General features: G+C 34.4%; 2 protein-coding genes across 3 annotated transcripts in view; one reads left to right on the top strand and one right to left on the bottom strand.

The window, feature by feature from the left end:
* LOC134530367 (serine/threonine-protein kinase RIO1) overlaps positions 1-11,659 on the top strand; it is a 42,167-nt gene extending 30,508 nt beyond the window's left edge. For both annotated transcript variants that reach the window (XM_063365124.1, XM_063365128.1), the window contains exon 11: positions 10,952-11,659. The gene's annotated coding sequence lies outside the window, so the exon portion shown is untranslated. The remainder of the gene's footprint in view (positions 1-10,951) is intronic.
* LOC134530366 (ATP-binding cassette subfamily G member 4) overlaps positions 7,258-15,138 on the bottom strand; it is a 126,047-nt gene continuing 118,166 nt past the window's right edge. Inside the window, exons 10-11 of the mRNA XM_063365123.1 lie at positions 14,643-14,798; positions 7,258-11,561 (exon numbers count right to left, since the gene is read on the bottom strand). Of these exons, the coding sequence (XP_063221193.1) occupies positions 11,220-11,561; positions 14,643-14,798 (498 nt within the window). The 3' untranslated portion in view covers positions 7,258-11,219. The remainder of the gene's footprint in view (positions 11,562-14,642; positions 14,799-15,138) is intronic.

Genomic DNA, 15,138 nt, shown 5'->3' with positions numbered 1-15,138 from the left:
GATTATCATTGTTTCTTGTTTACGTACGAGTATCTACTTTTTTTTATTGGATAATGATGTCACGTGATTGTTCGTGATAGGCCAGAATTCAAACGAACCAATACGTGATTATTTAGTTCATTTATTGTTTAAAACGGTGTTTAATTACCGCCTCCAACTTAGGTGAGTTTTTAACGTTTCTAATTTTAAAGTCTTATTTGTTATTTTGATATTGTTGCGCAAGTAATAAGTAACAAAAAAAATACGTGAGTTATTACTGTGCATCCTTTGTTACGAGTTTGTTATGTAAGGTCAGTTACATTATAAATAATTTAAAACTAAAGAATAATTAAAATTAATTCACATTATTTTTAATGTCGGCTTAGTTTGAAAGTATTAGTAATGTAACTGACCTGACCTAATCAACCATTTTATTAATTACGCATTGACGATTCGCGTATTCACGAACACACAGCAAAATAACAAAAATGGCGTCGCTCGAATGGTTCCACAGGTCTTGTATTGCAAAATTAAAAAATTCTATATCTCCTAAAGTATTTGGAATTTCTTATCTCCGCCGTTTTTAATGAAAAGAGGACGTTGAAGAGCATAAAATAAAAGTATTTTCGGATTTTTAACATTTTTTTTTCGCAAATACCGCCCAACTACATATTTACCCAAGTTAGTAACACTTTTCTGGCACTACGAACCGAGTCAAGTATCGGTTAAAGGTTATGGCTAACCAACATGTGTTTTGTAATTAGAGGCATTATTTTCTATCAAGCAGAATAAATTTTAAATTCAAATTCTAAGTTTTACATTAAACATTTCTGTAAGTGTGTATTTTTATGTGTATGTGGTTTGTCTCATATAAAAACTATATCACTTAAGTATGTACAATGCAGAAAAGAAATTGTTGCCATAAAAAACTTAACTTAAGAATCTGTAATAAAATAAATATATTAAATAAATCGAAACTGAGCAATAAATTATCACTACCATCAATATTATGTTATATCCTGTAATGAAACTAATGTTTAAGAATCACATATAAACACAGCAGAGAAATTACATATCACTAAACACGTTATCCAGAATACCTGTAATTAAAAAGCATACATTAGCACATTTACCCTGAGCATATATTCAAATGCTGTATTTTTTTATGGTTACAGGTGTTAACAAAAAGTCATGACAACAACCTACGTAGAGTTGAATTTCTACTTAAGTTTTTTAAAATGCATTCTAATTATTGACAATTATGTTTCCTAACCTAACCAAAATTTACCAAACCTAATTTCATGTAAATAAACCTCATTTGGGTTGGGTTAGGTTACATTATGTTGGTTGAGGATAGGTTATGTTAGGTTAGTATCTGTGTACATGCCCTTATATTTAATATGTTTTTCTTGTGGGACATTACCTAATATATAAACGAAAATATAAGAACGTGTCTGTTTGTAATTTGCCCGACATTCAAAACAAGAAAGCTGCGAGGAAGGTACTTTTACACTATTTTACAAACACGCCCCAACCTAACGGAACGTTTTCACGCACATACTTTCATAACGTGTTAATTAGTCACTCACTTTTTCACGGTCGTGACGCCCAGATCTAGAAGAAATGCTGTCATTTCTGCGACATCACCCTGTTCCAGTTGACCTGTATTTATTAACATCGTAACTCTTCGTGCCACGTCGATAATATCGTGCTGTCTCCTTCTTTACATTCATTTTAATAACCTAACAAACCGTAATAACTAACACAAAGTTACACTGTAAAAGCAATAGTTCACTACAAGCAACAATTAAGACAACCCTTTAAAATTAGAAAATTAATTAGTACACAAATACACTGGATGTTTTCGGAAAATCAGAAGTCGTTTTGAGCAAACAAAAACAAGCGTTCAACATGGCTCGGGCCGACACACAGTTACGTAGGTGATTCATCCGCAACAGCTTGCAACGTCATCTGTAAACAAAATAACTTAACTTTCGTATATATTAAACAATATTACTCCAGGATCTGGAAGTAAACATATGTGAAACATTTTCAGCAATATTTATCGTTATTTCAGCTGTTCAAAATTACATACTAAGGAACTATTTCTTCAAGTGTGTAGCCAACATACCGATAAATATCGTTGCCACGCGTGTTTAAAAACTTACATATAAAATTAACAAATACAAATTATTTCAGTATTCATACACACGTACGGAAACGTAATAGCTTGATAAATTATGTCGTCCTATTTTGTTTATTTATTTGTCAAACAAATTGCACAATAGTAAACCAAATATTCTTAGTTCCATTTTTAAACAGTTCTTCCCAAAAGTACGAACTTACCGTGCGGCGACTATAGTTTCATAGTTCCTAATGCAGACAGAGCACTTGTAATTTGTAGGATAAATGTTCATGGTAATTTTAATATCAATGTATAGAATGAGGTAAATTTTCTTTAACTAACAGGTCAACTGATTTATTAACTACACATTTAAGAAAATAGGAAAAACAGAGATTTAAGAGCTTAACGGAAGACTGATTATTGTTGCACTGAAATCTGAAATAAGTTAAGGATGGTAGTTGAGTTTTGCATTTTATATAAGAATGAGATATTCTTATTAGATAAGAGTATTTTTGTTGGACAAATCAACTCCAGGTACATTGAAATCACAAAGTCATAAAAAATTCTCTAGAGTTACTGAAGATATCTGACAACTTTTCAAAGTAGGTAGCAAATGTGGTTGGAGGTATTTGAGGGGGAATATAATATAAATATTACCAAGTATTAGAGATTTGGCTGGTGAGGTTTTAATTTTGATCCAAACTGCATAAATTTTTGCGTGGTCATATTTTTAGAGGATGAACTGACAAAAATTTATGTTTTTAATCACTAGGGGCCGGAAAAATTAGCATCTTGCTATAAATGTTTTTTTTTTGCTAATTTTCCAAATAAATGATTTTTTCAACTAATTAGTTTAAAATGTCAATTGATTTTTTCAACTAATTAGTTTAAAATGTCATTCTTTTGTGGGAAAAAAAATCCATAATAAAATTTCACCTAACTGCTACATATTTTTTGACATATTTCAAAATGTACCTTTTCACACTTATAAAGAAACACCCTGGTCTTGTAGACTTTCAGTGACCTTACTTACCTTATATTCATTCTCGGAAGTTTAACTAGGATACATGCACATGTATAATTAAATTACTTTAGTTTAATGTATGTCTGTCACTTAAGACTTATCAGTTATCAGCACTTGAGTTAATATACAAACAGAACATGCCCACCATCTCTGCCGCATATTTTCTCATCTCACAGATGAAAGGTGTATGGTTGACTGAAAAGGGAAGATATAACAGGCTAAAATCTCTTGCATATTGATTTAGGAGGAGAGAAGTAAACCACAGCAGTACTACCGGTACTTGGTATTTTTCAAGATGTTTCAATTGTACCTTGTGTTGATTTCCTGGTAATTATCTGCACTAGTTTGCATGACCAACATGATTCCTGATATTGCCTTATCTCTGTGATGTAGCCAAGTTAATTGTATCTGTATCCTAAATAACTTCAAAATAAAAGCCCCACCCAATTAATACAGTTGATTTGTGTATTATTCCATTAATTCAATCTGTAACTTAATGTTTAATATTTAGTATATTGCACTACCAATTTTTTAAAGTAAAATACACATTTATAAATTTTTTTTAGTTTAATCTAGAAAGTCATAATTTTCTTTTTACCTGAAACGAAGAGATATGTTTAGGTATTTGTATATGAATATTTTGGTTACAAACCTTTTAAAAGTAAATGTAAATATTAAGTTTTAAATAAGGTGCATTAAAAATGATAATTTATAAAATAACACATGCTAATTATGGAAGAAAAAAAAATTGATGCTAATTATTCCAGCTCCTCTTGAACAGATGGGTCAAAACGAGTTATAAAGAATGCTTTGGTTTTTTTATAAACTAGTTTAGGGACTGTTTTCAATGTGGAATATTTCTGACACCATCTATTTGGCCTTTTTTTTTTTTTTTTTTTTTTAAATTTCCATTAGTGTAAAAAAACGCAGCTTTTCATGTCTGCAACATTTTAGTAGATCACCACAGTGGCTTTCACCTAGGTGAATCTTAACTTTAGTTGGTTAGAGGTGCTAAATCCTTTGTACAGGAAGTTTTACAGAGGATGGGAGACAAGTGGATGGCAGCACAAACACTGACAGGCTTGAACTTGTAATCACATACAAAATAGAAGCTGATTTTTGCACAGAAGCAACATTTCACTGGTTAGGCCATCTTTACGGATGTCAACAGTTATAATTAAAATATTCCTCTCTCTGCTGTCAGAGGGACTTGAATAACTTAAGCTATGGCCACACATTGCGCTGCTCCCTGTGTTTGCGTTGTTCGCTGTGCGAGTAGAATATAGCCAGCTGCATCTCAGGTGTCATTGGCCACACCAAGCCTTGTTCGCTATGTTGGCAATGTCGCCAGGTGTTTGGTTCTCGGCTGTTTTTCTAAAACGTCGCTGACTTCGCGCATTCGCAGATAAACAAAAACATCTGTCTTCGTGCGGAATTGTGCTGTACCTCTTTTGTTGCATTTATGAAGTTTTTACTCTCAGTATTGTGCTTTAAACAGTCAAGTCGACGTAAAAGTTAGTTGAAAGATTACGAAAATATCCATGTTTATGGAATAAATCAATGGAAAAATATAGAAGGCAGGATTAGCAGGACAATGCCTGGGATTTGATTCCATGGGAATGCTATTAAACTAAGTTCAGGGTGTCTACTGACCCTGGAAAACCTGGAAAATCCAGGGAATATTGTAATCAGGGAATAATCAGGGAAAAATCAGGGAATTTTTTTAAAAATCAGGGAATTTATTTTTGTTTGGTAGGTTGTAGTTGGCAATACGTTTTTTGTTTATTGATCTGCTTGCATTGACGTAGCATCAAGTGTATCGCGTTCCATTTTTTTTATTTTTGAATGGAAAATAACGAACAATTCCCACGTCCATTTTCTTTTATTTACCATCGGATTTGGAAGTGGCGTTAAATCACGTGATACAAACTGGTTCAAGCTGGTCTGTTATCCTGCTGACGTACGTACTGCAGCATGTGCTTCCCACGTTCGGATTATACCGACATGTGCATTTAATTTTAAGTATCTATGGATGCCCTCAACGTAAACTGGGCATTTTTGTTAGCTTTGAAAATACATATCACAGACACTTTTGGTGAAGATTCGCCATCGTTGTTAGAAATTGGTAGCTGTGGGCTTCATACGGTCCATGGTGCTTTCAAAACTGGAATTTCTGCTATACAATTGGACGTTGTTAGTTTTTTGAAGCACAGTTACTATTTGTTTATGCATGTACCTACCTGCAAGGAGGGCAGATTACATTAGAATAACTGGATCAGAGCTTTTTTCCAAGAAATTTTGTGCAATCAGATGGAATACTGCAGTTGCTGAGTGTGCCATGAAAACGTTACCCCACCTAAAGAAATTTGTTAGTGAAGTTTCTATTTCATCTGTGTCTTTCAGTGTAGTGAAAAGTGCTCTTGATGATAATCTTCTAGAAGTAAAATTGACATTCTTCTACTCTTTGGCATCAGAGCTGGAATTGTTTCTCACAATGTTCCAAAGTGAAGCACCCATGGCACCTTTTCTCTATGATTCATTGGTAGACATTTTATTAGCTTTGGCAGGAAAGTTTTTGAAACCAGAGGTACTGAAGAGCTTTAGGGAGAAACCCAATGTATCTCGATTGGATGTAGATAACCAGGAAAATCTATTGACTGCTAACAATATCAAGTTGGGTTATGCCATGCCATCAAGAAAGAGAAAGTACCAGTAAAGTCTGTCCTGTTACTGAAAAATGATGTTAGGACTTGTCTAAAGGTTATGGTAAAAAAACTTCAAGACAAAAGTCCCCTGAAGTACAAACTTACAAAGGGAATTTCCTGCTTATGTCCGTCTGTGGCTTTAAATTCGGGTGTGAGGAAACGGCATGTGAATTACATTTTAGAATGTTGTCTTCAAAACAAGTGGCTATAAGGACAAGAAGCTGATAACATTGAGTGATCATATCAGTTGGTATGTTCCTCGCAAGATTCTGAAGCACTGTTCTAGTCTTTTTCTCGAGACGCCTTGATCACTTGTGGATGCTCATTCTTAAGGCACATACAGTAGCTGCCAAAACAGGCCTTCTAAAGTTTGTGAGGATGATGTTGGTACTTAAGTCAGTTGAAATACTTTGAAACCCGTCAATGTACTGTTATACAGTTTTTTCAGTTTGGTGGAATGTCGTAATTGTGTTACAGAAAACCTGGAAAAGTTCAGTTTTAGACCTGGAAAACCTGGAAAAATCAGGGAATTTCATTTACTAGATCTGGTAGACACCCTGTAAGTTGAATTTATCCTGAAATAAGCCATGAATTTCTTTTCGCCTTCACAAGCAACTACTTCATCAAATGACAAAATTCATAAAATTATTTTGTTTTTATATTAAATTCATGAACCCATTTCGTTTTACGTTTACATACTGTAAGATACAGCAGAATATCATCGTTGGAATCATCACTCGAATCCCACGGCATACATCTCTCCGACACTGCGAACTAGACTATCCTGTCTGGCCACCTGGCACAGTGAAGATAGCGAACATCTCAAACATAGCGTAGCTTTCTTTGTGGCGTGGCTTTACCCAATAAGCTAGCTTTTTAGTTTTATCTGATGCTAGTGCTGGGTGACAGAACTCAAATTTATCTTTATCATTTATTGTCGTGAAGGATTTAAGTCCTAATTGTACAGCAGTGTTTCATGTACTACTTTGTGAAACAATATTGTTCTCTTTGTATGCAAGATCTTTTTTTGACACATAGGTACAAATTCCTCTCTACATAAGGAGAGGAAATCAACACACAACTTAATGCCTGATCACTGTACAGGAAATGGTTTTTGGTTTCATCATGTTTTGGTTAATTTTTTTTTTTTTTCAATAATGCTTTGTGAAATTTGAATTTCAAGGTTGCATAAGCATTTAAGGAAGTTACTACACATACCACAAATTAAAATTGTTTTGAGTTTTGATAAATTATTAGTACTGTTTAAACTTCAGTGAGTATTTTAACTCGTGGATGACGTCAAATTTCTAAGTTGCTTAGTAAATATTCTCGTTCAGCCTCACCAGATCAACACACATCACGATTGGCTCACCGTAGCACACACTGGCAGCCAGGTCAGGCTTTGTTCACTAATAACTAATAGAAGAGATATATTTTTATTTATTAAAAGATTATGATTACAACATGGTACATTCTTTGGGAAAATATCACCCATAGTGCATTATGTATATTTGTATACACATCTTGGATAAATAAAATTCGATACTATCTACATCAAAATTATAGACTCCTCAGTACATATGGACGTGCCTCTTTAAAGAGACTTATGAAGACAGTCATTACTTGATAAATAAAGCTATAAAAATACTGAGGAAGACATACACTAGCCAACTATTCAATTTCTGAAAATATTACTATATACAATGTACTAGTAATCACTAATGTTAAAGCGTGTAGCTACTAGCCGTATTCTGTAGCTGAACATACAGCTCATTTGGGGATTGGCTGTATCATTCACATACTTAAACCACCTATTAAAGTATAATTTTCATATTCTACTTAATAAGAATAACTAAGGTTTTAAATATGCATTTACAACCAGTCCCTAATTCACAATTTGGATAAATCATACTTTTTTTTAAATAAGCACATCTACATAGGTTTACTTGAAATGAACAATTATCATTACAAAAGCACTGTACGGACATTAAAGCACTTAATATATCATTGATATTATATTTTACTTGAAATAGTATGATCTAAATGCTTATTTGTAATAGTAGGAATTAACCAAATTGACATAGAAACATATAAGGCTAATTATTTTACTTAATTTACGTATGGGCATATATAGTATTGAGTAATAATTATACTGCACACCCATATGCATTTTTGTTGCATTATCACAGCATACACAAACATCTATTTGTTTACAATGTATTCACCTCTAACTATGTTGAAACTCTAGGTTAAAATTATCTTCAATATTGAGAAAATTTTCATTAAAATGTTAATATCTAATAATTGTTCTTATCACATACTAATTTTACGTGGCAATTTTTTCACATTAATGGAGAATCACTAAAAAGAAAGCACAAAGTAATCACTTAACAAGTTGTGAATTCCATAAAATTCTATATAGGTTGCAAGTAATCATATGAATTTGAGTCTCTGGTGTCTATATATCTACTATTTACAAAAATAATATAAGCCACTCACTGTATGCCTATGAATACAGTATAATATTATAATTTAAATTGTATTTTAATACTCTGATGAAAGAAAATGTTCACAGAGCAGTTGAACAAAATATATTGAAAATATATTAAATTCATGTACCTAATTCTGTGGGTCAAATATTACTTTTTAAATTTCTTTGTCAGTCAAACTTGGGACTTAAATACAATTAGTTGTGATCTACATTAGCCCACCATGTCTGGAAAACATTGACAAAACATTTGCAAATATTAAATGATGTTACAATATTGAAATCAGTTAAGGGCCGGTTTTATGACCCCCGGCTAAAGTTCTGGCTAAAATTGAACCGCAGGCTAGCTCTTATTTCGGTTTTATGACTCCCTGTTAACGTCTATCTTCCAGTTAAAGTTCCGGCTTACCTAACGGGTGGATGAACCGGCCGCTAGCTGCTTAACCGGAGGCTAAGCAACAGAAAATAAAATGGCGATGTATCAGGCGAGGTTAGTTAGTTGATAGTGATGATGACTATTTGAGGAATTCTATTGAATATTTGCAGGATGCGATGGAATAATTTATTACTAAATATAAAATGCTTCGCCGTATTCGTCAAAGTTTTATTAAAAATTACATGGCTTGAAAGTGTAGTCACGCTTTTCTATTCTCGTTGAGTCGTGTATTATTATTTGACATTAATTGATCACGAAGTACATAAACGTATGCCATGTATATAAACTTAAATGTTCCTGCTTAAGAATATGTGTTAATAAGTGAATTTTAAAATTGCAAAACGAGGGTTATTATTACCTATAAAATTTGTGTTTTCGTGGAAGTTGTATCTGTGTATTTTTATTCGTAATACAGTGGAAATATGCCGGGAATGAAATGCACTTCATACGACTTCAGACGTGGTTCTAATTCAATGAATACAATTGAATGTGAAAATAAATGTTACCCAATTATCCCTTCCCTATCTTACAAACCTTTAGGTACTTATTATCTACCTGCCACGCAAATGCAAAACGAAAACAGCACTGTTTATCCCTTGATCCTATCGGCATGACCCTTTATATGTTGGTCTTGTTTTACATTAGACTTGCTGTTTTAATTTAGAATGTTGAAAAATCCTGTACATAACTCAAAATACCTAACATATCACGATACAAACAAATTATGTCAGGTCTTGTAAAAATGTATTTCTTTCGTATACATTTTACAATCATAATTATTTCCCTAGTGAATATGTCTAGGATCTCTCGACCTACTAAATTAAAACAGCAAGCATCCTATACCACAAACTAATTCCATCAGGATCGGATTAATTTGGATAAGTGAAACGAAACTATTAGTACAAAAATGAAACCTACACCAGTGAAATGAAAATCGACAAGTATTTTCCCGAAACAGGGTCTATATTATTTGATTATGAAATAAATTTATGAAAGAAATAAGTGTTCTCTAGCAAAAATGTCATCCCTATTAATTTGTTTGTATAGAATTACTTCGTTAGTTTTGGCTTAATATATAACCTAACAAAATCATGAGTTTCAATACAAGAGTAAAGTTGAAAACACACGGTTTTGAATCGTAAATTGTAATTTTATGGTTTAATACAAAGCAGGTTTGACGTCGAAGTAGTTTTTGGTTAATTTAATTATATCTGTTGCAAGATAAAGTTCGCGGCATATTTCTTTACTGCAGCTGTAAACATTCCGAACCACAATACAAACAGCTGAATAACATTCTACCAGAAAAAAAACTGTCTTGCAACAAAAGTTACCAAATTCGGGTTTATTTCATTACCAACACACCCAGTATTACACCACACGCTTTGTCAGGTTCCGGTTAGCCAACCGCAGGCTAAGTATGGGTCATAATACACCCCTCGTTCGTTAACCGGAGGCTAGCCTAACCTGAAGGCTAGCTAACCTGAAGATTTAGCCGGAGGTCATAATACCGGCCCTAAATGTGTTTCATTATCTCACTGGGACAAAAAAACTGAAATAGCAAAATGTGATTTCAGCACGATTTAAATACATCTATAATATAATATTCATGTATAAAAATTACAATGTATGTTATATAAAGTTATCTTCACATTTTTTTCTCAAAATTTTTTAAAATCATTATTCTTACCTTCACTGTCATACCTCACATATACTTTCATTTCTCTTCCAGAAACTATCACCAAAGGTACCTAGTACACCGCAATGCCAGTGGTTGAAACAAAAAGTTAAATAGAGATAGCATAAATATAAGTACATTTAAGGGCATACATGGTTCCTTTTAGGTACTGCTGAACGTTTGGCTACATAATTCCAATTCCACTAGTGTAGTGGATTGCACACGAAAGAGTGTGTGTGTGAGGAAATATTTTGTAGTGGTCATTAGATTCTGTTTAAGTACATTGAAAAGTCTTTAATCCGGCACGTTATGGACCACTGCCATGCAGGTTTAACGATTTTTCTGGGTTTTTGAAACGTCGTTATAGTTTTGATGGAAATAAAAAAGAAAAAAATAATATACATTGCAATGGTATTTAAAACAAGTTGTAATAAGTTATTCTATGGAAGTAAAAAAAAATACAGATGAGCAATATAGTTTAAAAAAGTCTCTGATGTTACTGTGCGCCTGTGTTTTCAGATATCTTCAAAAAAATCATAATGGAAATGTAACCCGCTAGAAATAAGGAAACACTGTACTCCATGAAATCTGATAGTAACAATACTCTCTGAGCGAGCTGAAACTATCGGCGGTGCAGCAGTGCTACCGTCGGCAGCCGCAATCCCCCGAAGGAAATGTGAACGTGAGCGGTCCGTCTGGGGCCAGGTTACAGAGTGCCGGATGAAAGACCTCTCGCTGTTTGAAGGAAGCATTGAGCAGTTTGTGAAGGAGCACCACCGGAGGGAAGCTAGGTGGCGATGCGCCGTCGCAGCCCCACGTACAGGACGAGCCGGAAGAACGCCGCCAGCCCCAGGAGGCACAGCATCTCGCTCCACAGGGGCACCTGGTCTATGTTCACGGTCTGCAGGATGGTCTTGGGGTTGCGGTAGTGGCAGTACACCTCGTCGCAGTCCAGCAGCTTGCGGTCCATGCCGAACACGGTCAGCACCAGCGCCACCGCCCCGCACCGCATGAAGCTCGTCCTCATCAGCACGCCCATCCACGTGGGGATGCTCCTGGCAAAGTCGAAGCCGTAGATCGCGAGCCCCAGGAACGGCGCTATCAGGGAGGGCCCCACCGCCGAGCCGTTCTGCGGACACGCCAACATCGGTGCACTTTCCGTCATCCGTCATCGTACTGACTTTCAATCACTGGAATGAACAAGGAACTAATAATAAAATAGAGTTACGATTCTCTTTAATTTCACCTTTGAGGTTGGCATTTTAGCAGTGAGTTAATCAGAAAGATTTTAAAGAACTCCAGTAAAACAATTTATAATTTATGTTCCTTAATATTTTTTACAAAGTTAGAGGGATTTTCATAGTGTTCATTTCTGGATTTACAACATTTAAATTACCTTACCTACATCTGGAGCTCTGCCAGGAAGGGAAAAAAAAGCAAAAATGTTAATGCATACATGTGAAAAAAAGTTATTCATAGACTACTACACTTCAAAAACTGCTAAAGCCTTTAATTGAAATAAAAATTATAAGTGCCTATTAAAATGTTTTACCACAGGCGAGTTGAAACTGAGGGTTTGGGACTGTGGTGTGCATGCAAGGGCATCACCACGTGAAATGGCACGTGACCCAGCAACTACTCTTATTCAGGGCAGTGACTTGGTCCATGTGGCACTAAATTAGAATTCTCCCCACAAATACATCTGTTCAAAGACTATTGCGAATAGAGAAGGTAACTAACAAGGGGAGGTCAAATACTTGTCATCACTGATTTCGTCCATATTCGCAGTATATGTAGGGCTTGTGGCGTGAGTATCATAAAAATTGAAGAGAAGCCAAAGGAAACAAGTTTCTACACGGGAACTTGAACCCGCAACCCTCACATTGTGAATCTGAACTCTTGCTGCTGCGCCAACCATTGCTTGGAAATTATGCTAACATAAAAGACTGTTCCACGTCAAAAATTTTATTTCCTAAGTGCTTGGCTTTCTGGAGCTCCCTCCCACTAGCATCACTTTCATTTCTAGTTAAGTCCTACATATATTGTGAATCCAGATGAAATCTGTGGCGAGTAGCTGACCTCCTCTTGTAAGTGGGCTCTCCAGGCATCTCACATGAGAAACATGTGGTCACTCGAAAGTCGAAAGAATGATAGGATCTGATAAGAGGCCTTTTATTGAGGCGTCTCTTTACAATATAAACCATATAACAAACATTGAAGCAGTTAAAAGGCCAACAGCAAGTACATAATTGGTATATGGTGCGGACCAGGCTACCTCGTGTCTCCTGGTCTGGAGTTAGAGTTTATCTTAAAAATGGGAAAAATCCATAAATAAAATAATTAAGCTAAGTGGTCCACCTGTTGGACTGACAAAGTGACGAGGTGTCATGGTTACAAGGTGTATTTTCTCCCTCCTCCAACTGATAGGTCATATTTGAATTTGTGCCGAATGTCAAACAATTTAAACCCTTTACAACATACGCGTAATTTTAAGAAACACAGTGGAACATTTTTAGCCTCTACTTAAATCATGGCAAAATTTATAGTGTCATAAATGTTCCTTTGAGCAGGGTGTGTCCAGTACACTCTACACATGGTCCAACCCTGAAAACATACTCTTGGGGTTTGGACTAAATGCTGAAAATACAATAAAGTTAATAAAGATTAGTATAATAGTATAGGGGATTCTACCTACGCCTCTTGCAGTAGTGGACTTCATACTTGCATTAAGTTTTAAATGCAAGTGGGACAAGGCACATCTGGCTTAAAGGAGGGCGTAGCCTGGGTCGATGACTAAGTGAAAATCTTTATTCCCTCCTAGTCTCTCATGACCTCAGTGTCAACAAGATGTTGAACTCAATTCATTCATTTATACCTGATGGTATGATACAAACTTAAAACAATAATTATTACCATCATGACATTCCCATGATATTTAATGGCAGTGTTCATTTTGTGGCAATTACAATCACGATTATCAGACTTACTACCAACATAATGTTATGAATCGCGTGTTGATATATATTCAGAAATTATAATCGGGGGAGTATCTTCTCTTTTTTTCTGCATTCTTGAGATTGGAAATGCAAAATCATTCATTATTAGTATGTTTGAAAACTGTGTGAGCCATATTTTGATAAATTTATGAGTGAAAGCATTAGTAGTAAAATTTATATATAACAAATATGAAGAGACCAAATATTTGAATGTAAAATAAAGCAGTTCTTTAAAAAAAAGTGTTGGAACGAAATAAATTTAAGATTACAATACCAGACTTTCTTCCATGCGAGGACTCAACATGTAGAATTTGTGTGTTTGCCAATGAAAGTACAACACATTTGGTAAAGCAATTGATTCCTGAAAGAAACTTAACAAATTCTGCATTCATATTAGAGATGTAATTTACTTCCTAATGTTGTGTAACTGTCTCGCCATCACACACTATACGGTGGAAAATCTAAGTAAGGATGTAAGAAACAATAACATAATGAAGTAATTAAAAACACACACACATGCATCATTTAAAAGTCACAAGGAAGGGGTGGTAAATGTGTATTATTCACTTCCATCTTGTCATTTCTGTGTTGACATTCTCCAGCATTGGTGGCCTAGTTTTGCAGGGTTTTTTTTCCACCCTGAATTTTTTAAAATTTATATATGAAATTTATTAATTTTCTTAGCTTCATTAAATATTTAAAACAGTTTCTGTATGATTCTCATCTTATATCTTATCCTTTTTAAACATGGTTTAATTTATTAGAAAGCATTTGGTGAACAGTTATTTCAGTGTCATTGTTATAAAGCAAGTTTCATTTGAAAGATGAGAAAAAAATGTTTATTATAATGAGGTGAAAATGTGTTAAGTGGTACATTATGTAGAAGTTTTACTGAAGGTATTTTTGATCTAGTGAGACTTTTCATGAAATCAGTGTATGAAGTATTGGGAACAGGAAATGTATTGTTTGTAGAACTGTGTACTGATATTGCAAAATATGAGATTAACATTACTTGTTTGCAACATGAGTCAGAATTAACTGTTCATCGTGTGTTGCATGATTTTAAAACTAAACAAACCCAGCCCACTTAAGTCATACTCTTTGATCAACATTTTGTACCGAGGCTTGAATCTAAAGAAACCGTAATATGTGTTGAGGTGTTGCTTTTTCTAATTTTTGTAGAACTGATTAGAAATGAACGTCGATTTACTCACAGTCACATTGAAGATAGACCCTATGGCCATTCCCAGACCATCTGAAGTCATGCTGACTGTGATCCCAATCACAGAGAATAAGGTGAAGCGTAGCAATTGGAATGGGAGTCCAGTCAGGAAGTACAGCATTGAGATGAAGATCATGCTGAAGAAGACCTGAAAACACGAGCGTAACAATATGTTATGCCTACAGGTCATGAAAGTTGCAAAAAAAAAAGTCACGAAATAAACAGTAACATTGCAGGTCACAAAACTTTAATCTCCAGTAGGCTTTTGCTAACTTGCATTTTGTTTTTTTGATGCCCCACTTCAGTTTATATATATATTAGGAGACTGTTAACTTAATACATGTGTAAATCCTTTCTTAAAAGGTTTCAGTCTATTAACATAAAAATCGGCACTTTACTGTGAAAAAAAAAGATTAATTTCATATTATTTTAAATATATCTTTTTTATAAATCTATATATTATATAAGATGTTGGTATGTATGATGTC

The sequence above is a fragment of the Bacillus rossius genome, chromosome 3 (assembly GCF_032445375.1).
Source record: "Bacillus rossius redtenbacheri isolate Brsri chromosome 3, Brsri_v3, whole genome shotgun sequence".
In the NCBI taxonomy this organism is placed as follows: domain Eukaryota; kingdom Metazoa; phylum Arthropoda; class Insecta; order Phasmatodea; family Bacillidae; genus Bacillus; species Bacillus rossius.
This window is presented reverse-complemented; position numbering and strand designations above follow the sequence as displayed.